Raw genomic sequence first — 24635 nt, 5'->3', positions numbered from 1 at the left:
GGCGCCGAGGCGGTCGGCTTTGGACCGGCAGTTTTGTGTCTTTGCGTAGGGCCTCCGGACGTCAGGTCGGGGCCCTTTGTCGACTGCGATTCAACCGGGCATTTGCCTGTTGGCGCCGTAGTCGTGTTTGATGGTGGGTCGACAGTCTTCCTGGGCTTGACGACCTTCTTCGAGCTTGGCTCCTTGGCCACCGTATGTAGCGGAGCAGGCTCGACAGCCTTCTTCGGCTTCGGAGCCACTGAAGTCGACGGCGTCGATGACGTAGCAGGCGTCTTCAGTTTCGATGGTACGTCGGCCATCTTTGTTGTTGTCGAATCCGAAGGTTTCGGTTTCGATATGCTCAATGGCGGCTCCGCTGGTGTGTCCGTAGCCGGGCCAGAAGGCGGGGCTGTGGATTGCGGTGTAGGGTCGTGGGTAAGGCCGAGTGGCGATCCCGTGACCCGAGCCTGAGTCATGTTACTTTCGGGGCATAGCTCTTCCTCCGAGCTATCTTCCGCGGCCCCATAAACTTCTTGGACGTCCCCTACCTCCTCGACGTTTTCCTCTAGGTCCTGGCCCTCGACGGGTTCTCCGGATTCGGCCTCGACCTCCGTCGATGGTGGTGAAATCTGCAGATGATGGCTTGGGCCTTCTGCTTCGGGGTCGTCGAAGATGTCGACTGGTGCTGGAGCCGCTCGCCGGGCCTCAAGGCGCGCCGCGCGCCGAAGCTTGAGCGTCTTCTTCGACCTGAACTTCGAACAGGCCATACAGTTGGCCTCGTTGTGGTCCGGCGAGAGGCATTTGTTACAAACTGGATGCACGTCGATGTGTGGGTACTTCGAACCACACACAGGGCAGAATTTGAACGGGCTCCGTTCCATCGTAGTATCGTCGGGGTCTTGCTGCGACGACAGGGCCTCGATGTCCGAAGAGTTACTCGACTCCGCAGAAGACCGACTCGTAGAGTCGGAAGAAACACGAGACCGAACGCGAACAATACCGACGAGGTAACGAAAGCCTTTTGGCCTTAAAGAAGTAGTTTTTTCGATTCCGAACAGGAGACGTCGAAATCACATCCGAACCCAATGGCGGAAAAAAACAATCTGGGGATGGAGTCGATGCCCATGCGCACTGTAGTCCAGGGGAGGAGCCACCTATCTCGTGATACTTCGAAGACTCTTCCAGGACAACAATGTGCAATCATCCGGACCCAACACTAGGCGGCGATCTATGCAATAGATATGAATTTAGCAGCCCACATGCCTCGAACCTGCACGCCACATCAGGATTGGCGTGCGCCCGAAGGGTGCTCATTTGGATAGCACCAGGGGTCCCATATGTGGTAAACAATCACAGAGAGGACACAGGGCAATACGGGATAGTGGAAGGGCACCTTGAAGGGCCCCCGCACACGAGTGGCAATCTACACACCTAACTCTGACCAGCCGGGATTCTTAGACACACTCACTCCGGCACTCTTTTGGGACCCACACCAGCCAGGACTATGGGGAGGGAATTTCAACTGTGTGCCGAAGGGGAGTGTTGACCATTCTGTCCCCCCTCTGCGTAGTGCTGCCTGCGTCCACATCACACAACACTTGCATAATTGGCTCACTCCCCGCCGACTGCACGATGCATGGCAGCTTCTGCACCCGTTAGAATGTGAATACTTGTTTAATTTCCCAGTCCACAACATACATACCAGAATAGACTTCTTCCTTTGTACAGACTGCCTGGGGATGCAGATATCCTGGGCGGAATACCTAGTGCGCACCCTATCAGATTGCTGCCTCCTGTAACTCACCCCGAGATAGAGCAAGCTATGTCCCGCGATACCTCCCGTGAGGTTACAGATGGACACACAGCTTGATCCCTCATTTCAGGAAGACCAGATGCGTTGCATCTCAGACTACTTTGAGTACAACAAAAGTTCTACCCAGTCCCGGGCATTAGAATGAAACGCACACAAGGTTGTTGTTTGGAGTCATTGCCTGGCAGCCTCCTGGGGAGAATGCAGTCTCCTGTAAGAGGAACTGTTAGCCTTTGAGTGAGAGTTACAGCACCTGGAGTTAGGGATGACCGAGCGCACAGCAGTGGCCGAGCAGCTATGGCAGGTGCGTCAGCAGGATGCAAGAGGCTAACAATCCCAGCAATCTTGGGAGCGGAGATGCAGAACTGAGGCTTAAACATCTGGTTCATAGCTCCGATCCCCTGGACACACTACTCTGGGGGAAAGGTACAAAACCATACCATGTCCAGAATTGCTCAGATAAAAGTGTCTGTGAAGGAGTCAGGTGTGACTTTGGGACATTGATAGTGAACCCCAATGATGTGAGTTGCCTACCTGCCTAAAGTGAACCCACATTCAATAGTCAATTGGCGAAGCAATGAAAGACTGGCACCCTCAAGCTCTGAAGGTGTACAGTAACAACTGCCACTACTTTTGTAAGCACCTGAGGGGTACTGATGAGGCCAAAATGGAGTACTGCAAACAGATAATGTCCCTGGCAATTGTGAACTGCAGGTAGTGCCTGTGGACCTCAGAACAGGGGAAGGTTCAACTCCACCATCCAGTCTATGCGTTCTAGGGCAGACAAGGCCTTGGCTAGAGTAAGAATTTTGAATTTGTCCTTCTACAGGCATTGAGGGGGTGGAGTTCTAAAACAGGACGAAGGCCTCCATGCTTCTTTGGGACCAGACAGTAGCTGAAGTAACACCCAGCTCCTAAGTCTGATATTAAGGACCTCTCTCTGGCCCTTTGGCCAATAGAGCCTGCACTTAGTGCTGCTAGATGAAGAGTTGGTTCTTTGTCAGCTTCCCTGGCGGCAGTGCGGTGGGATAGAATTAAGTGGAGTGGGTAGCCCCAATGGATAATTTTCAGGCACCACTTATCAGGAGGTGACGGGTTGCCATACTTGGAGAAAATATTGGATCCTGCCTCTGATTGTGTAGCTGTGTGCCAGAAAGAGTGCACTAAAGTGAACATTTTGGAAAAAAAGACTTGCCAAAAAATCAAGAGCAGCTCAGGATCCTCGTTTGAAGGATCAGAAAGAAAGAAACCGGTGTCAGTGTGCATGGGTGGCATTTATATATATGGCTTTGTCTGTCACTTTTGAATGACTTTGGCGCAGAGATGCACAATGCCACCTACCATCGCACAGGAGTACTGTTTCAACATTTCTGGATACAGTATGACACCTGAGGAATATTTATAAGGTGAGGAACCTGGAGTTAGAAGCATCCATCAGAACTTCTGGTTAGGGACTTCCATACTATTAGACATTCATTCAGAAAATGGATCCTGCAAATGAGTTTTAAGGCTGGTAGCAATCACATATTAACATTTTATAAAGGTAAGGCACAAAAATATCTGGCGAGCAAGTATTAAGCTTTACATGCATGTTGAGCTGAACTGGACATTTTGAAACTAGAGCTTCTATACGCTTCAATTCTCAAAGTATTGGTCTTTTTCTTAACTAACAACGCCTGCATCTTCAATATCTCTGGGCTGGTCATTGAGAAATCGATGGTCAGAGGGAGTAATATGCAGTACAAAGGTGGTTTCTCCCATGCTGTCACAATGATCACAAGCAAAGCCTCATTAAATCCAAAGAGTGGCATTGTCTACTGGTCGTAGTAAAATGTTGTCGATCATGCTGCCAAACAAAGCCTAATTAAATGAAAAGAGTGATGTGGTATGTTGGCTTATAAGGACAAACTTTCTTAGGCTTTGTTTTCAGATCGATACACAAAAACTACATGTCAAGGTCTTCTGCTGCTGTTCTTGATATTAGAAATTCTTGTAAAGCCTGCGAATGCCCAGACGAATCTTAGCGCTGCAACTGTAATGGATCATCAGATGAAAAGCCCATACAAATTTTCCAAATAGCCACATTTTTAAGGCCTACCTAAAGTGAAGGAGACTGATCGTGGATATAAAGTTTAGAGGTAGGCTGTTCCATAATTTGGTAGTGTAAACAATAAAGCGTCTGCCGCTCCAGGAGGCACACTTAAATATAGGAATTCTGACATTTTGGTCAGAGGTGGATCGGCGCATCCTAGTGGAAATATACCATTAAATGGTAAGCTTAAGATAGTCAGGGCCCATATCGTGAAGTGCCTTGTAGATTATGGAAAGGGCCTTAAAGGCAATGAGCTTCCCGAATAATAGCCAGTGTCACTTAAGCAGGGCTTGTGATACCGATTGAAACTTGGGGATCCCTAAGAGCAAGCGGGCTGCTGCATTCTGCTGAGTGTGAAGTTTGTTCAGCAATCGCTGCAGCATATTTAAATAAAAGGCACTGTAGTAATCAATTTTGGAAAGAACGAGATTCACAACTATATTCTTTTGAAGTTCAAAAAGAATACGTGAGGATTTTTCTGATCTATAAGGTATGGCATGAGTAAGAGATGCGCGTGTTAATATGATCTTCGAAAGTAAGCGTGTCAAACACAACACCTAGATTCCTTACCTTCTTAACAGGGGATTGGGAGAATTCCCAGCTCCTGTGGCCACCAAGAGGGGGACCACAAGACGATGTTGTTCCTGAATAGGAGGACCTCTGTCTTCCCAGAGTTTAGTTGCCCTTCATCCAATTGCCTACTTCCAGCATACAGTAATGGAATCTCATGGCAGTATCGTAACGATCACTGCAAATAGAGACACAATTTGAATGTCGACAGCATATGACACCAAAGAAAAAATGATGGCTCTAATAAGACGGCCAATGGTGTAACATATTTTAAAAAGCGCCGTGCTCAAAGATGACCCCTGAGAAACCCCGCAGGGGAGGAAAAAAGATTAGAAACAAACTAATTCACGGAAACAAATAGTTCACTTTCAATAGGGAAGGATCCCACTAAAGTCAAAGCAGATATCTTGATCCCAATATTATGGAGAAAATCAAGCAGCAAATTGTGGTTGACCATGTTGAATGCAGCAGACAGGTCTAGTAAATTAAGGGCTGCTTTGCCCCCTTATCCAAAATCGCCCTAATTTCCTCACTGAACACTCCTGAATCCAAACTGAGTGGAATCAAGAAAGGTGATTAGAATTTAAAAAGGAGGATAGTTCCTGGTTCAAAGCCTTCTCCTCATTTTTGGCAGACATCGGAAGATGAGAAATTGGAGGGTAGCTGCCAGGTTCCTGGGGATTGAGATTAGTTTTTTTTTTTTTATTAACGTACGTGCAGAGGCAATTTTTCACTGTTTGGATAAATACCCCGATCTGAATATCTCACTGAAAATTCTAGCAAGATGTATAGCTATAATTTCCGGCACTAACTGTACAATTGTTGAGGGACAGGGATTGAGTGGTGAGTAAGGATTTACTGATCAGTTGTACCTGCTCAACTGTAAGAAGTAAATTCACTGAAAATTGCTGTACCGTAAGGAGGACTAAAATCGTCTCTCCACCTGGATTGATTTTCTTGTTTAAGGAAAATTCATCACAAACCTCTTTTACTTGAGCTTGAAAAACATTTGCGAGTGTATTGAAAAAGGATTGATTGCTCAATGCAGTGTTTTTACTGGAGAAATTAGTGCGTTTATTAAGTGTCTGAAAAAGATTTGGAGAGTTTTTAGAGCATTTGATTTTTTTTAGAAATACGTCGACTTTTCTGCCTGTATCGGGGTTTTATAGTCACTAATACATTCTTTTTATATGTCTATTTCCCCTCCGTTTATGTTCCTGCCCTCCACAGAGTTGTTTTTGAATTCTTAATTTGTTCATGAATCATGTGGCAGAAAGCTTACTTCTGCGGTTAACATTTGTTTTTACAGAGGCAACTAGATCTACTGCAGAACCAAGCCAGTTGGAATAGTCCAACGTTGGTAAGCCTAATTCCTTCACATCATCTTGCTGGGACCCAGTTAAAATCTGATTAAGCTGACCGCTTTCAATTTTATGCAATGCAGGTGTTGCTAGAGTTTGGCAGGAAACAATAATAGGGGGGTGGTTTACAAGGTATTGTTGTTCCAAACAGGACAGCCTTTTGGTCAGACCAGGTCAGAAGTAGTGCGGCTGTGACAGTTAAAAGAGGATTGTTTGTAAAATCCCATCTAAAGTATGGCCCGCAAAATTTATCGGAGCAACCACAACTTGGGCCAGGCCCAAACTGGACATGGTGTCCATTAATACTTCTGTGTCTCTATCTTTCCTTAAGACAACAAAGCTGACTCCTCTTCTGAAGGTGGCACACACAGCGCTGGGAAATCTTCTGGACATTTAATCAAGCCACGAACATGCTAGAGGTCTAGCAAGCGCACTACATCTCAGTCACAAGGAGCAAAGGAGTGTCTGCCTCCAGACGATCTTCACAATATATCTGTACAAACCAATGCAGAGAGGGACATCAGTAGTTAGAGCCAAGACTGCTCAAAACTGTGGTCCCCTTCAGTTCATAGTACAATCTTGGCCAAGGTTACAGATCATGGGAATGATCTTCTCCTTCCCTCCATTATATTTAAAAGTGGTTCTGGAAACAGATGATTTTCCAGCACAAGTGTCAGCACAGATGCTTGTGGTGCCACCTGCAATGATGAGGCTGCCATAGCTGAAGCTTCAGACTCAGTTCAGAGACCAAAAAGTGTGTGTAGTAACATCACAGAATGAGGACAAGAATGGCACATGAATAAATGCAAGGCATGCACATACATCGTGGCAGGAGGGACCATGTTTCTGAAACATAGTCCGATAAGTCTTTCAGCCGGGTAGAGAAACATTAAATTGGAGAACGGTAACTGCAATCTCTGGAACCAAATAATCTGAGGATTTATGGTGGATTAGATGAAGGCATGGAACAGTCTATGTGATGGTGGCCCTTCGAGATGGAATTTGACTGGTCCCATCTTTGCTAGTGCTGTGTGCAACCACAGAGTGCATTCTCAAGCATCTTTCCATCATATATAAGCCAGGAACAGTTTGGCTGCTAAGTCATGATCATATCAGCATTTTTCCGGAAGCAAAAGCGACAGATATCAAAATCATGATTAAGCCCCACGTATTAACAGGCGCGGTCATATGGTCAGTCCAAGACATTTGTATATCTAGTGCAAGGTTTGCGATCTGGGTACTCTGAAGGTTGCCAAATAAACTTTCAAGAACTTGTAAAAATGGGTGTGAAAAAACATGGTGGAGCTGTGGATTGCTAGCATCTGTGGCATGGAGAAAAAACAACCTAATATCATTGACAATGCCTTTATTGAAACGCAGTGACTTTCGCAGGAGCGGCTTTGTGGCTCTTTGAAAGATGTTGCTGCAGCACTACTTGCTTGTAGTGACATCTAATGAGAAAAAATCAGATCCAGTCTTTCCCAGGGCACAACATCTATCAGAAAAATGTCCCAGAAGAAGATTCCATCATAATGGTGCATGATATCTAACTATGCTCACATAAAAGGTCATACATTTTACACAAATTCAACTATGTAAATGTAATAATGTACAAACAGAAGTGTGCATGCGGCCCATTAAGGTACGTACAAATTTATGAATGTATGGTAATAAGCAATGTAGAGCAAGTTATTCTACCCACCGGTATCAGTGTGTAATATTGCATGTAATCTAGTACTGTGTAAGAGAATACTACACCAAACAGAGGAACCCCAATGACTCCATCCAACTACTTACAAATGTCAAATTTGAGTTTCCCCCACTGCGGTACACCTATAATTGCCTATTCAGTCGAATAATTATTAGATCCAACTTACCGTTGGTCTGGTCGTAGTCGTGAATCTGTTGCTGGTAAGAAGGGCTTTAGGTCTGCTGTTAACTCATTCAGCTCCAGGGCAAACTGGGTGAAACCATAGTACTTCTCATAATCTCTGGGCATGCAGTCTGGAAGGGGAAAAACAATGTGTTTTTTGCTGTTGTTGCAGTTTTATACATAACAAACTTGGCCCGAGGGCCTCAGAGTGCATCACAAGAGTAGCATACACATTTTTAGGCAAGGGGAGTCATTGATTTGCTCAGAGAATCAAAGGATGTTGAGCTGAGGCCAGGACTCGTACTTTATTCTCCAATTCCAAAGTCGGCAGCTCTAGCCACTAGACCCACATCTCTCTTACAGCACAGACTTCTTCATGACTGTATTTATTAGAGACCATGTTACACACTTATAGGAATAAAGGACTAATGTTACCCTAAGCCAGGAATGCAGTTTTAACCCCCCTCCATCCCACACTCACTTATATACTCACTTGGTTTCCAGATACACTTGGTGTTGGGTGCCTCACCGCAGTGGAGGCCTTCGCTCCAAGTTCCATGCAGCCTATGAATGACTGCACCCCGCTGATTGACCACGACGCCTTGGACTTCATTCACAGTGGAGCTCCAGTACCTCCCCTGGGGAGATAAGAATACATTGCAGAATTATTAAACAAAACCTTTATGAGGTGAAAACGAATGACCAAAACAGACTTAAGGGATAAAGCAGTCAGGGAAGAAGTCAGGAGTGTAAGAACGGAGATACCTGTGCAGGTTCTAACCACATATGAGAAGGATCCACAGTGAGTACATTTAAGTCAGAAGGCTTTGTACTGGTGCCCTTCGGTAACGATACATCTGTAAGAAACAGTAGTTAGTGTTAGATTCCTTACCTTAGAATATCCCCAGGCGTCAGACTGGATCCGGAAAGTTTTGCGTAGCAGTACCCCTCGCATCGGTAGGCGTCGTCTGCGGCTCGGCATCCGTCGTCGGCGTCGTGGTCACCGGGATGACGTCGAGTACTTAGACGCCGCCCTCGCGCGCGGACGTCAGTTCTTGTACATAGCTTTCCGCACCAGGAACGTAGAGACCGACACTGGTGCCATAAAACTAGGGCCCTCAAAGGGAAATACCTTAACCCTAGATATCGGTCCGCAGAACGGGGAAGATGGGTGGGGCGGGAAGGAATCTAACACTAACTACTGTGTCTTACAGATATATCGTTACCGAAGGTAAGTAAGGAGTAGTTTCTGTCCTGTAACTCCAGTTCTGTAGTATGGGTATCTCTGTTATAGTCGTAATCTAGTGAATAGTCCCGCCCATGTGCGTGGACCCTGGAGCAATCAAAAATAATCTCTTAAGGTGTCGAAAAATGCAGAACTGCACAGACACTTAAGAGAGAATTAAAGACAGCTAATGCAGCCTATATCCACAGGCTACACTGTCCATTACTTCAACTAGAAATTCCACCAAAAAATCCACAAACAGCAAAGCCTGTCCAGATTTCCCCTGCTTTAACAGCAAAATCCCTCTGGAATGATGGAGGAAGAAATGGACAGACAAGCCCCATAGGCTGCCATTATGTGGCTCAGAACAGGATACTGTGCCTTTAAGAGAACCTTCCAGAACTTTACAGTATCCCAGAATGCACTGCAGGTCCCTTTTACTTTCAGTTCTTTTTGAAGGCGTAACACGCCAGACCTGTAGCATTCCTTACATGAATATCTCTCTCCACCGGGGAGGAGGGCGGGCGCTTATGACTATAACAGAGATACCCCTACTACAGAACTGGAGTTACAGGACAGAAACTATACACAGAGATCCCCTACTACAGAAGGAGTAGTCATAATCTAGTGAATAGAATGGCAAGCCCATCCCCACACCAAAGCGGCGGTGGAGAAACGAGAAATAACACCACTATTGTGCGAACAGATTTCGCAGCGAAGCCTGCGCGTCTGCTCTGGCATCAGTGTCCAGGCAGTAATGCTTAGCAAAGGTATGGACCGACTTCCAAGTGGCCGCCTTGCAGATTTCTGCAATGGGAACATTACGGAGCAAGGCTGTCGTGGCAGCTTTGCCCCTGGTGGAATGAGCCTTAGGTTTGCCCCCTAAGGTCTTATTAGCCTTTTGGTAACACAATTGTATGCAGGACACAATCCACCTCGAGATGGACTGCTTAGAGGTAGCAAGACCCGTCCTGACTGACCCATAATTGATAAGCAATTGGTCCGACCTACGAATATCTTTAGTCTTATCCAGATAAAATTTCAACACCCTCCTAACATCCAGGGAATGTAAAGACCGTTCCGCTGGAGATGAAGGATTCTGAAAAAACGTAGGCAAAGTTATAGTCTGGTTGACATGAAAATCAGAAATAACCTTGGGAAGAAATTTAGGGTGAGTACGCATAACAACCTTAGCAGCATGAAATACAGTATAAGGTTCTTGGCACCACAACTCCTGAATTTCACTCACCCTGCGGGCCGATGTAATGGCCACGAGGAACGCCGCCTTCCAGGACAGGTGCTGCAACGAAGCCTTATGAATAGGTTCAAAAGGCTCCTTCATCAGTCTGGACAGCACCACATTCAATTCCCATGAAGGCGAAGGAAGCCTGACAGGAGGGAATACTTTCTTCAAGCCTTCGAAAAAGTCTTTGATCACACGGATCTGGAAGAAGGAAGTCTGTGAAGGGCATTTCCTGTAGGCAGTCAATGCAGCCAGATGAACCTTAATGGAATTGACATTAAGGCCATACTGCGCCAGATGTAGAAGATATGGAAGGATGACATCTTCCTTACATGAAGTCGGGTCATAGTTCTTGGACTTGCACCAGATGCAAAACCTCTTCCACTTGTAAGCATAAGAAGTCCTAGTGGAAGGTCGCTTAGCCTCCTTCAGTATGTCCATGCAATCCTCTGGGAGATTAAGATGGCCATATTGCACTATCTCAGGAGCCATGCCGCCAAACTCAAAGACGAGAGGTTGGGGTGCAACATCAGCCCCCCAAACTTCGTGAGAAGGTCCGGCCTGCACGGCAGCTTCATGTGAGGAAGGAGAGACCGGTGAAGCAGGTCCGTGAACCACCAATGTCTGGGCCATTCCGGGGCAATCAGTATCATCCGCGCCCTGGACTGGGACAGCTTGATGAGAACCGTTGGAATCAGGGGAATGGGTGGAAAAGCATACAGAAAGCTGTTCGACCAGTTGATCCATAACGCATTCCCCAGCGTCCCCGGCTGGTAGTACCTGGAGGCGAAGTCTCGGCATTTGCGGTGGCGAACAGATCTACGTCTGGAGTCCCCCACCTTGCGAAGACTTCTCCTAGTACTTCGTCGTTTATGACCCATTCGTGGTTTTCCTGAATCAGTCTGCTCAGTGCGTCTGCCTGAACATTCTGCACACCTGGCAGATGGGTAGCCGTTATCGTCAGCCCTCGGGCCAGAAGCCAGTGCCAGATCGCCTGCGCCTCCTGCGACAGGGTGCGTGATCTCGAGCCCCCCTGCTTGTTGAGGTAATACATCGTGGTCGTATTGTCCGTCTGTACAAGCAGAGAGTTGGTCTGGAAGGACGGGTGAAAGGCCTTCAGTGCCAAGTGAACAGCCTTGAGTTCCAGGAAATTGATGTGGTACGTGGACTCCGTCGGGGACCACGTCCCTTGAATCTGTAAGTCTCCGGAGTGCGCTCCCCAGCCCTGGAGAGAAGCATCCGTCACGATAGTCTGAGTGGGAATGTCCTTGTGGAAGGGAACCCCTCTGAGGAGATTCTCCGCTGAACACCACCACTTCAGAGACTGAAGAGCATGCAGAGACAGTCGTATCTTGTCGTCCCAAGATCCTCTCCTCTGGTCCCACTGATCCTCCAAGCACTCCTGCAGCGGTCTCATGTGCAGCCGCGCATGTGGCGTCAGGAAGATACAAGAGGCCATCGATCCCAGTAGAGAAGAAACCGTCCTCACTGTTGTAGATGGAGTGGTGATAAGAGCCTGAGCCTTCCGAAGGAGTGTTAATCGTCGCTCCTCCGAAGGAGACACGCTTGCTGACATCGTATCGATGGTGGCCCCCAAGTACTGAATGCACTGGACCGGAGTCGGGACAGACTTGGACATGTTGATGTGCAACCCCAGCTTGTTCAAAAGAACGCACGTCTTCTGGAAGTGCGCTTGAGCTTCCGAGAAGGAGGAGGCCTTGATCAACCAATCGTCCAGGTATGGGTAGACAAACACCTTGTCCTTCCTCAGGTGTGCCGCTACCACTGCCATGCACTTCGAGAAAGTCCTGGGCGCAGACTTCAGCCCGAATGGAAGTACTGTGTACTGATAGTGATTGGTGCCGACTTGATATCGCAGGAACTTCCTGTGTTCGTGTGCAATGGGCACATGGAAGTACGCATCCTGTAGGTCTATTGCACATAGCCAGTCTCCCTGTTGCAACTGAGGATAAATCTGATGCAACGACAGCATGCAAAACTTTTCTCTGCGAATCCACTTGTTTGCCTGTCGCCAGTCCAGAATGGGCCTGAACTCGTTCTTGTCCTTCTTGCGGACCAGAGAGAACCGGGAGTACAGACCTCTTCCTCTTTGAGACAGATGTACGTCTTCCATCGCCCTTTTCCTTAACAGGATATCGGACTCCGCCTGGAGCTCGCGCAGTTGATACTGCGAGCTGACCGGAGGAATCGATGGAGGAGGGCTGGTGAACCGAAGACTGTATCCATTGCAAACAATATTCAGCACCCACTTGTCCAGAGAATTTTTCTCCACTCTGCCAGAAAAAATTGAACGCTTCCCCCCCACCGGAGCGGGTAACGGATGAAGGGGAAGTAACCGCTCAGGGTCGAGACCCGGCCGGGCCTTTGTTAGCTGTAGAGGACTGCTGTCCACCTCTACCCTTCTGGCGCTTCTGGAAGGGTCTCCGGAACTGATGCTGTTGTTGCTGCTGGCTGTCCCGAAGACTTTCCTCACCCTCTGCCCTGCGCACCAAACCGTCTCTGGAACGGTCGGTAAGGCTTCTTTTCTTTGGGCTTCTCCAAGCCCACCGCAGTCAGGGTCTCCACCTCCGCCTTCATGCGGGCCATCTCATCATCGGCATGTTTTCCGAACAGAGTTTCTCCTGAAAACGGCAGATTGGCCACTCGCTGCTGGGCCTCCGGCTTGAGTGACGTGAGCCTGAGCCAAGCATGACATCGCTGGTTGATCCCCTGACAGTAACCATGGGCCCCCAGGAGGGAGATATCTGCAGCCGCGCTGATGACCTGGTTTGAAACTAGCATCCCTTCCTTAAGGATCTCTAGGAAGTCCTCCCTCTTGTCTCGTGGCAGACGTTCCGTGAACTGTTGCAGGGAATCCCACAGGGCACGGTCATACCGCCCCAGCAAGGCCGAATCACTGGAGGCTTTCATGGTAGTGGAAGCAGTCCCACAAGCCTTCCTCCCAGCCGAGTCGATCCATCGGCTTTCCTTGTCAGGCGGCACGGTGGAGGACGGGGAGGTAGAGTGTAACTTCCTGGCCGCCGTCACTATAACGGAATCGGGAACTGGAACCATCTGCAGGAATGCCGGGTCCGAATCCGGGGCCCTGTACTTCAGAAGTCGGGAGGGAGCGGCCTTCACCACCGCTGGCGTAAGGAACAGCTCCTCCGCAGGTTCCACCAAACCTGGCACTAGTGGCAGCAAAGGTCGAGACAGATGCTTCTTGTGAAGTGTCTCAAAGATCACGGACGTCGTAGGTGTAGGAGCCGTCACCGTGATGCCCAACTTTGTCGCCCCCCTCAGGAGAACCTCCTGGAACGAGCTGATGTCGTCCACCGGAGACACCCTTGTCCCCGGGGAATCCGACAAGGTCGGCGAATAGGATCGTGTCCTGAAGGAGTCCGTGCGGGACCTGGATCCTCGCCTCCTATGGCGGCGTCTACATCTAGTGGAGGATCTGCGCCGACTCCTAGATCTCCCTCTCCGTCCGGAGCGCGATCTAGACTTCCTAGGCCTCGGGCGATCCGCCGGTACCACCGGCGCGGGCGTCTTAGGCTTGGCCGGGGCCTGCGGCTTAGGAGTCCCCTTGGGAGGTGTCGGAAACCTTGGCAATGAAAACGACCTCGGAGGAACCGGAGGAGGCTTCAGTGGCACCTGAGGTGGAGGCACAGTTTGCGAAAGCGGAGGTAAAGGAGGAGGGGTAGGAACCCTCGGAGGGGGACCCCGCGGCAATGGCGGCAGAGGTGTAACCTGCGAAGGCGTATACACCTCGGCATACCCCGAGCCCGGCGATCCACCACCAGCCTGGGACGTCGGAGAGCCTCCCATGGCATCAGGCCTCCTCTCCCGCTTCTACGACGTCGAAGAACGGTGACCAGACGGCGAGCATCGGCCCCTCGACGTCGAGCATCTCTTCCTCGGCGTCAACCGTCTTCCATGCCTCGACGTCGACTTCGTACGCCTCGACGTCGATCTCTCGTGCCTCGACGGCGATCTCAACCGCATCGACGGCGACCTCTTGCGCCTCGACGGCGACCTTGACGGCGACCTCTTCCGCCTCTACGGCGACCTCTTCAGCCTCGACGGCGGACCACTCCACGACGACGAGGATCCCCTCGACGACGATGTTCTCCTCCTCTTCGCCGACGGCGAACGGCGGTGTCGCTTCGACAGCGAGCGCCGACGCCGGGCCCTTCGACATCGATCACTCAACGTCGAGACCGACGAGGATGACGACGAAATCGTCACCGGAGACTTCGACGGCGGCCTGTGCACATCCCTCGACGTCGAGCGTCGACGGCGCTTCGCCCCAGAGCCCTGGGGGGACGGGAAACAGACCGTGGTCATTCCTCTCGACGTCGTGGTCACTGCAACCGACCCAGACGGAGAGTGGGCATGTTTGCTGGTCTTCCTGCCCCTGGGGAGCCCCCCAGAGGCCTCAGCATGGGCAGAAGGAGCCCCTCCAGACCCACCTTGTGCCTTCAGCCTTCTTTCCTCGAGTCCCTGAAGCCTGATCTTCTTTCTTTCCTTCAGGGTCCTGCCAGAGAAGCTCTGACAAATCTCACACTCCTCTGGGACATGGGAAGAGGGAAGCCAGAGGATACACACCTCATGGGAGCCCGATTTGGCCTTCTTCCTGGAGCACTCCGGGCATTTGTCAAATAATGCAGGCATATTTGACATCAAAAGGGAGCAAAAACCAAGAAGAACAGCACTAAAGTACTTCAGAAGCACTCAAAACGAAATAATAGTGAAAAATCACCAATAAACCCTTGAAAAGGGAGAGCTCAATGCTCCAGGGTCCTGCTTGCAGGAGCCGGAAAAAAGAACTGAAAGTAAAAGGGACCTGCAGTGCATTCTGGGATACTGTGAAGTTCTGGAAGGTTCTCTTAAAGGCACAGTATCCTGTTCTGAGCCACATAATGGCAGCCTATGGGGCTTGTCTGTCCATTTCTTCCTCTCTATCATTCCAGAGGGATTTTGCTGTTAAAGCAGGGGAAATCTGGACAGGCTTTGCTGTTTGTGGATTTTTTGGTGGAATTTCTAGTTGAAGTACTGGACAGTGTAGCCTGTGGATATAGGCTGCATTATCTGTCTTTAATTCTCTCTTAAGTGTCTGTGCAGTTCTGCATTTTTCGACACCTTAAGAGATTATTTTTGATTGCTCCGGGGTCCACGCACATGGGCGGGACTATTCACTAGATTAGGACTATACACAGAGATCCCCTACTACAGAACTTGTGCATCTGAAAGAAACAGGCTAGTGTTAGATTCCTTACCTTAGAATAGATACCCCAGCAATACCAACCCCGGTAGTGGGTCTGAGGACCAAGATCACACCAGAAAGTCCTGGAGAACGGACCGGCTGAAAAAGCCATCTCTACGGACTTGGCTGTCCAGGCAGTAGTGTCTAGCAAACGTGTGCAGCGAGGCTCACGTAGCTGCCTGACAGATGTACTTCAAGGGGACTCCCCGACCCAGGGCAGTAGTAGCCGCCGTGGCCAGAGTGGAATGGGCCCTCAGCCCAACAGGGGGCTCCTTTTTAGTCAAGGAGTAATAGACCTTGATGCACAACACGACCCACCGAGAGATGGTCCGTTTGTGCATCGCCTGTCCCTTCTTCGTGCCCACGTAACCAACAAAGAGCTGGTCATCCACCCGGAACTGGCGTGTGCTATCAAGGTAGAAGGAGAGCGCATTGTTTGGGTCCAGACGGTGGAGCCTCTCTTCCTCTTTCGAGGGATGCGGAGGCGGAAAGAAGGTGGGCAAGGTGATAGACTGCCCGATGTGAAAGGCCGGAACCACCTTGAGCAGGAAAGAAGGACGCGTTCTTAAAACAACCTTGTCCGGATGGACAGAAAGGAAAGGAGGCTTAGAAGATAGAGCCTGGAGCTCACTCCCTCTCCTGGCAGAGGTGATGGCAACCAGGAATGCAGTCTTGAGAGTCAGCTAAGACGAAGAGGGCAATTGTGAAGTGGCTCGAAAGGAGCACACATCAGATAGGTTAGAACAAGGTTCAAGTCCCACTGAGGCATCACGAAAGGAACAGGAGCAAACATGTGCGTGACGCCCTTCAAGAACCTATTTACAACAGGGGACTTGAAAAGAGAAGACTGATCAGGAAGCCTTAAGAAGGCAGAAATGGCAGAGAGGTAGCCCTTAAGAGTGCCCAGAGCATAGCCCTGTTGGGCAAGAGAAAGAAGGAAGAGGAGAACCTCTGAAAGGGGGGCAGAGAGAGGATCCACAGCCTTTGCTGTGCACTATACCACAAATGTGTTCCACCTGCAGGGCAGGCGTATACCGATTTTGTGGAGGGACGCCTGGCTGCCAGAATCACATCACAGACTTCAGGAGGCAAGTCAAATGGCCTCAACTGCCGCCGCTCAATCTCCACGCATGGAGGTGGAGGCTGGACAGGTTCGGGTGGAGGACCGTCCCCTGCTGCTGCGACAGAAGGTCCTCCTGAAGAGGCAGACGAATCGGGGGGTCGACTGACATGCTGAGTAGCTCGGGATACCAGTATCTTCGTGCCAGTCCAGAGCCACAAGGATGACTTGGGCCCGGTTTCGCCTGATCTTCAGCACACTGGGCAGAAGTGGTATAGGCGGATAGGCGTACAACAGACCGCAGCTCCACTCACGATGAAAAGCGTCGCAGAGCGAGTGCCACCTTCGAAATTCCAACGCGCAGAACTGACGACATTGCGCGTTCTCTTCGGTGGCGAATAGATCTAACCAAGGCTCTCCCCAATGCCGAAAGAGGCCTTGCGCCACGTTCGAGTTCAGACGCCATTCGTGATCCATCATGCACCGGCGGCTGAGTTCGTCCGTCCTGGCGTTCAGGGAACCTGCCAGGTGTTGAACCACCAGGGTGACGCCCTGGTGTTCCAGCCATGTCCAGAGGCGCAGAGCCTCCTGACAAAGGGTCCACGACCCCAGCCCGCCCTGTTTGTTACAGTACCACATGGCGGTGGTGTTGTCCGTGAACACCTGCACTAAACTTCCCTGGACAGAGGGAAGGAATGCTTTCAGTGCAACCTGATCGCCCGCAGCTCCAGAAGGTTGATATGGAGCCGGGACTCCACCGGAGATCAGAGGCCTCTGATCTCCCGCTCTTCCATGTGGCCTCCCCATCCTAGGAGGGATGAATCTGTCACTACTACGTGCTCCGGTTGGGGAAGGGAGAGAGATCTGCCGCTGACCCAATCGCGGTTCGTGAGCCACCACTGCAACTGTCTCGCAGTGCCCGCCAAGATCCGGACGCAGTCGGACAGGTTGCCCTGATGCTGTGCCCACTGAAACTTCCGGTCCCACAGCAGAGCCCGCATCCGCCACCGGGTGTGATGCACCAGAAGGATGCAGGAGGCCATCAGCCCCAGGAGCTGCAGCGTCAACCTGACCGAGACTCGGGATAAAGGCTGAAAGACCGGAATCAGAGCCTGAATATCCCGAACCCGCTGTTCGGGGGGGATAAATCCGAAACTGCGCTGAGTCCAGAACCGCTCCGATGAAAAGGAGCCTCTGCGTGGGGCACAGGTGTGACTTTGGTACGTTGATGGAGAACCCCAGCAAGTGCAGGAGGTCGGCCATAGTCTGGAGGTGGGACACGAATGTCTGGGGCGAGCCCGCCTTCAACAACCAGTCGTCGAGATAAGGGGAAGACTGAAACCCCTAATCTGCGCAGATGAGCTGCGACCACCGCCTTCACTTTCGTGAACACCTGTGGGGCGCTGGTAAGGCCGAAGGGGAGCAAGGTAAACTGAAAGTGCTCGTGGCCTACTGTGAACCGCAGGTAACGCGGTGGGCCGGCAGGACGGGGAAGGAAATATGCGTCCTGCAAGTCCAACGCTACCATCCAGTCTTCTGGGTCCAGGGCAGCTAGGACCTGAGCCAAAGTCAGCATCTTGAACTTCTCTTTCCGGAGGAAGCCATTGACGCTCCTTAAAACCAAGATAGGGCGTAGGCCCCCTTTGCCCTTCTTGGGTACCAGAAAGTAGTGGGAATAGCAACCACATCCTACTTCTGGCCCAGGAACGCGCTCGACAGCCCCCTTGGCCAAGAGGGCCGTAACTTCCTCCTGCAGAAGTTGCAAGTGATCCCCCGGCATGCGGTGGTACTGCGGTGGCATGGCTGGAGGGGGTAACCTTGAAGGGGAGGGAGTAGCCCCTTCGGACGATTTGCAGCACCCACCTGTCCGATGTGATGGAGCGCCAGTGTAGGAGGTCATGGCGAACCCCGCCCCTCACTGGCGTCGATGGGCCTGAAAACTCGGAGGATTTTGAGGCAGGTGGACTGACCTTGCCGGAGTCCCCTGGTACCGCCACGGCGGTTACCACATCTGCAACCACATTGAGGTTGGTTCTGAGGCCTGTGGCTAGCTGGACATGAGGTGGCGCCCCTTCCTTGGCCACAAAAAGGGATGAAATGCAGAAGTCTGCTGGTGTTGGCCGAGGCCCAAGGACTTGGCCGTAGCCCTGGAGTCCTTGAAACGCTCCAGCGCGCTGTCCACCTTGTCGCCAAAGAGGCGACAGCCATCAAAGGGCATGTCCATAAGAGAGGCTTGGACATCGCCCCAAAAGTTGGCAGACCTCAGCCAGGCGTGGCGGCGAACCGCCACCGTCGTTGCAATCGCCCTGCCTAACGAGTCCGTGGTATCCAGTCCACACCGAATAGAATATCGTGCTGCATCCCTTCCCTCCACAAGGGCTTGGGTAAGCTTTGCCTGGACCTGCGCCGGGCACTGTAGCAGCACTTACTCAACCGTATCCCACAAAGAGTGGGAGTAACGGCCCAAAAGGTAGGCGGTGTTGACAGACCGCAACCCCAAACTCAGTGAGGAGAACAGCTTCTTACCGAACTGGTCGTACCTTTTGGATTCCCGATCCGGAGGGGTGGTTGGGAATGCGGTCTGGGAAGTTGAGGCCTGGATCACCAGGCTCTCAGGGGTGAGGTGAACGGACAGGAAACTGGGGTCGCCCGGAGCCGGGCGGTGGCGTCGGGCCACGTTCCGATCTACAGGGAGGCCTGTAGAGGGCTTGGACCAGGTGCCCAACAGAACGTCAGTGAGGGCTTTGTTGAACGGCAGGAGGGGCTCCGAGGAGCTTGCCCGCGGTTTGACCACCTCAGTGAAGAGGTTAGTCCTCACGGCCATGACTGGGAGCTCAAGAGCCAAGGCACTGGCTGCCCTAGTCAACACCACGCTGTAAGCAGCCCCCTCCTCCGTAGTCACGGTAGGAGGGGAGACAAAACCAGTGTCGGGCGAAGTGGCCAGACCACTGGCCTCCCCCAGTTCGTCTGCCCAGTCCTGGCTCAACTGGCACTGCAGTGCCAGAGGGTCCTCAGACCCCTCCCAATCCCCCTCGACATCCATCTCCTGAAGGTTAGGAAGAACTTACAGGACCGCTCCCGCCTAGCCTTCGACGTCAAGGCCCGGCAGTCGGGCACGACTTGTCATCGTGGTCGGCCCGAGGGCAATAAAGGCACCGATGGTGGGGGTCGGTAACAGACTAGTCAGTTACAGGTCGCAGGGTTTGAACCGGGGCATCTCTATTGGCACCGGAGTCGAGAATTGACTCGAGAAGATCCAAAATAGTCAAAAAGGGACTAGGAGTACTGAACTTCCCGGATCTGCGTTTGCTGGCGTGGAAAAAAGAAAAACGAACGTCAGCGAGCGAGGGCGGCGTCTAAGTACTCCGACGACGTCATCCCGGCGACCACGACGACGGAGGCGGAGCCGCAGACGACGCCTACCGACACACAGGGGTACTGCTACATAAAACTTTCCGGATCCAGTCTGACGCCTGGGAATATTCTAAGGTAAGGAATCTAACACTAATACATGTATGTGCATGTCAGTTCACAGGAAAGCTTTTGCTACAGGCTTTTAATTAGTCCAAACAAAAACTGAATGGTGTAACGATAATAAGCTAACTCAAGAGCAGACAGAAGCAGAAACACACATGGCAAGGACTTACCCAGGGGTTGGGTAGTTACAAGTTCGTAACCTACAGATGATTGTAGTGGTTTGCGAAGTGGAAGGTATTTTGGGTCAGTGTTCAATATGTTGTAGAATGGGGCCTATACAGTTGGAAGGAGAACAATAAGGAAGAGAGAGCAGATGGTCTGTACCTTGCAGAAGGTGAGGACACTGTCTGAGAAGTAGAGGAAAGGATGGTGAGGGGATGATGATGTTTATCTATAGAAATGAGCTTGCAGAGATAAAATTGTTTGAGGAGGAGTCAGTGGTTATTACCTTGCAGAAGGTCAGCTTGCAGTGGTAGCTACTGTCCTGAGTGTTTCGGATTAGGACCTCGCCATAATGCTCGATCCACCGTTGTCCGCTGAGGATGTTATGGATACAGGAAGTCACCTTGTTCCACTCGTAGTGATCACCAAACCTTGAAAGTACAAAATGAGACCACATAAAAAGGAAGCATGGGAAAAGGGTGTGTGGGAGGCATAGAAGGGTCAATAAAGATGGAAGCAGGAACGAGACTGCCAGGAAAACAGAGGAGATAGACACAAGAATACTCAACAGGGAACATGAGAATAGGGAGGGAGGTCACTACAAGACCGGCAGAGAACTAAAAATCAAAGTGGATGACAGGCACGGAAAATAAAAATTGCATAGTTCATCTGGCATAAGACCAGTGGGAAAAATGTAGAAGAGGCTTAAAGAAGATCAGATAGGAATGAAAGTGCCAAATTGGGAGGAGGAATGACAAGGAAGGAGACAAATATGCAACCATCAAATAGATGAGTATGCCAGGCAGTGACTCCACTCAAATTGAGCTAAAGTTTTAAGTCATTTATAAAAGTGATAAGCTGGTCCACTCACTTTCTTCTGACCTCATGGCCTCCAAAGCAACAAACACTCTGAAATAACAGCATCTGCTGGCTCTAACCACAGTGTCAGAACAGATGACAATGTGTGCTACCAAGATAGCACATAGGGTTTATCCTACCCACATTTTGCGCCTATGAATATATAATGCAGAGGCTGTCAAACTAACACAGATCTGACTGTTCTAGGGGTAGAATCCCTGGCATGGCTTTAAAAGCTGCAACACCTCTTCCATGTTTGTTACTTCTTGCCTCTCATAGATTTTCAAGCAATGAACTACACCATCTGCAAACCAACTGGGGGTGCTCTATTGCTGTGGCATTCAACACTTTAGCCTTGGCTCTGGTGTTTCGAGGTGCACCGAAAGGTTACACTACCTACAGTTGAGGGAATCTATGGCCCTACATACAGGACTAAAGGGTGACAGTCTGCTAATGACAGCTGATTGGCAAAAAAGAAACATGCCTTTTTATTAGCACCCCTGGTCTGGAGGTTACCATCTGGCTCTTGAGTAACTATAGGCACAGTTCCCAATAACTTGCATAGTTGCCTTCTCTATAGTGTCCGTGATGCAGCCTGCCACAGTGCTTTCATGCCCCATGTCTGTTGGAACAGGAAAAAGGTGGCTTCCCTGCAGGTTGCTTTCATCCTCTGAACAAGACAGCCTGCATGCACTTTGTTCCTGAGTACCTACTCAAAACCATGCAAAGAGAGGTTTTAAATCCTTTTCCAAGGTACACCATTTTTGCCTGTTGGATCACAAAGCCCCCTTTTCCCTTTTGTGTGTTAAGTAGGGGAGTGGGAAATTGAATGATTTTCTTGAGTGTCTCCCTATGATTGCTAGCTGGAATACGTGAGGTTTTCTGTAAAGTGGATTATACATTAAAACTGGGACTACCACCCATTTTCATTTAAACAAAAAAGATCTCCAGCATCCGTCCAGCTTCAAAGTTGCGAGCAGAGTATTTTTAACGTTAGCCGTAGCCAAATACCACTCACAAAGAAATATTGGCAGTATGCATAGTACAAGAGAGGGTTGATGGATAAAAAGCATGATACTTTGCGAACAACAGGTGAGCAAATAATTGTGCTCTAAGCTAAACTTCTTTAGTTTAATAAAAACTGTGCGCACCTATAATGTTCACCTGGACATAGCCTAGAAACCAGCAAAACTTGGCAGAGGCTTTGTGACACCAGTCCTCAAAGCACCTTCACCAGTTCTGCATACCTACAGAAACATCTGGAATATCCTCTTCCTGAAAAATCTAATAAGATGCCCTTTTAACATCCCCAGATTTAAAACTGTAAAGAAAGCTACTACTTTGTTTAAATCCGGCACCCAAACTGGAATAAATACTCTTCTCTTGAGACAAATGCATACTTCATCTGGGCTTCAAGAAGATTCTGTGAACCTAGTGAGAGATTTACCAAGGACTTTGTCATATTGCTAATGTCACAGAAAGACGTCCTACTACCTGGAGGCCTAAGACTAATAAAAGACCAGGTAAAGGCAGGAGATAAACGGCTCAGAGGTACGGCACCATGACCAAGATGATCAACACAAAGCCAAGTTGCCTGCATCCTCATGAAGAAGGCCCTGGAGAGCTGGACTACCCAGGAAGTAGCCTGGTCCTTGTACCCCTAATGACCAATGCAGAGCAGGAAACTGAAAGAATCACAGAGGTAGGAGATCGGCAGGAAGCCTTCTAGGTCTGCAGGAGCGGCCAACCTGAATTGCCCTGGACTTGCCTTGTATCAACACCATTGTTGGTGGCAGGAATTTCTGTTATAGCTGCACCAGAGGACAAGGATTCACCCTTTACCCTCTTAGTCTAGAAAAGGTTTTCTTTGCCACTGATCTAGTACAATACAGAAACAGGTTTTTACATTTTACCTTATGGTTACACTGGGGTCAAAACCTAAATTTCATTTCCTCACTACCAACTGCGAGGCAGGTGGGCCCAGGGGACGCTTGGGTTCCATCAAGTGCCAAGAATTGGAATTTCCAGAAAACACATATGATTAACAGGCTTCCATCTAGTGCTCCACACATTTCTTGGGGCAGTATTCTGTGTTACCAATTGTCAATTTCAGTATCCTCTACATTTTCACTGTAAGGGTAGCTGGACCCACCAAGTGTCCAATTTCTGGTTTCACTTGCCTAGAGTCCTAGACCCCACCACTTCCAAATTCCTTGAATGAACTGGACCATAATAGTATTGTGAACTTACCTTTGGCACCATGAATTAACCACTGGGTCTTCAAGTTTAGTTCATGGATGTTTCTGGGATGTTTTGTGACTGGGTGGGGGGCAACTTAGCCACAAGGGCTCAAGCCTAAAGAGTTGTCTTGCTCGTACTTGGGGAACCAGACAGATCATAATCATACTTGGCATATTATAGTTTTGGTTGGCTATCTCTGCCCCATAGAATCTCTGGCTGGCCACAACGCATTGTAAACCTAAAATTCCCTGAAGGCTGTTGAGAACATCCACACCTTTTTAACATTAGCCACAGGGCCCCACATTAAAGAAATAATGGGGTCTATACACAAAGGTCAATTTGGCTATACTTGTAAGAAAAACTAGTATATTTGCACAGGGGACTGAATTCCCCAGTGAGGAGTTCTCCGTCACAGAAAGCTCAGACAGAGGGAATGGTATCCAAAATGAAAAAATCACATGATTTTCCATGTAGATTGCAATTGGAAGTTTAAAATAGCATAAGGGGGTAAAAACTACACTGTACCATAGATGTAACCATCTGAGAGCAGTTTTACTACTTTGTTTGTATATAGGGCCCCTAGTGCACAGATGCTGCAAACATTTTGAGTTAATATTACGGTACCAGAAACGTTATAGGCAACCAATAGAAACTGAAATTCTTCTTAAAAGCAAATCTTAATGCACAAAGCTATTTATTTTGTATCCGAGTTTCTAAGCTTCTAACCCATTGTTACTTGCTAGAATAGGACTTGACTGTTCAACTTCCTTATCGTTAGAGAGTCAAATGCCAAATGGGAGTAAACTGGTTAACCAGCTAGACTGAAACAACACCAGAAACCATAGGACACCAGTTCTAAATGAAGGTACTCCTTGCTGATACTATCCACTAACCGCTGATTCTGTGCAGTTTATTAATCAGTCAACAGAGCCAGCCTTCAATAGACAAAGGATGACAGACAATCACTGTCCTTATGGTATAGAAACAATTTTGCAGAGTGCACCAATTCTTGATTAAAAGGCAGTGTGTTAGTCTTCATCATCCTGCTATGGTTTGGTTGTGAATACCAATGTCTTTATCTTGTTTTACCAATGCGGTTGTGCTGCCACCTCCAGTCAAAGTGGCAGTTTTGGAGCCAGTGCCTTGCTGAGCAGGAGTATATGGAAAAAGAGGACTAAAAGACACTTACCGTGGGAGCTTCACATTTATGGTGCCGACTGGAACAATCTCCAAAGACTTCCCCCAAAACTTATTTTTCCATTTCATGTCTGTGAACAAAGAAGGATCTATGACGCAGAGGTACAGCAAAATAAGGCCGGCAGAAATATATCACAAACACATTCTAAGGGCCGCACACCACACTGCAACACTAGTTGGGATGTGAATGTCCCCTGTACGGTATATGGCGAATTCCTCTG

The 24635-nt window shown here is 49.5% G+C and overlaps 1 protein-coding gene across 2 annotated transcripts in view; it reads right to left on the bottom strand.

Annotated features, from left to right (window-relative positions):
- The window catches only part of OSBPL7 (oxysterol binding protein like 7), a 281900-nt gene that overhangs the window by 64068 nt on the left and 193197 nt on the right, over positions 1-24635 (bottom strand). For both annotated transcript variants that reach the window (XM_078645591.1, XM_078645590.1), the window contains 4 exons: positions 24407-24485; positions 20405-20549; positions 8179-8323; positions 7690-7816 (listed from right to left, as the gene is read on the bottom strand). In XM_078645591.1, the coding sequence (XP_078501717.1) occupies positions 7690-7816; positions 8179-8323; positions 20405-20549; positions 24407-24485 (496 nt within the window). The remainder of the gene's footprint in view (positions 1-7689; positions 7817-8178; positions 8324-20404; positions 20550-24406; positions 24486-24635) is intronic.

This window comes from Lissotriton helveticus, chromosome 5_1 (assembly GCF_964261635.1).
Source record: "Lissotriton helveticus chromosome 5_1, aLisHel1.1, whole genome shotgun sequence".
Taxonomy (NCBI): domain Eukaryota; kingdom Metazoa; phylum Chordata; class Amphibia; order Caudata; family Salamandridae; genus Lissotriton; species Lissotriton helveticus.
Note: the sequence above shows the minus strand (reverse complement) of the source record. Positions and strands in the feature narration are given on the sequence as shown.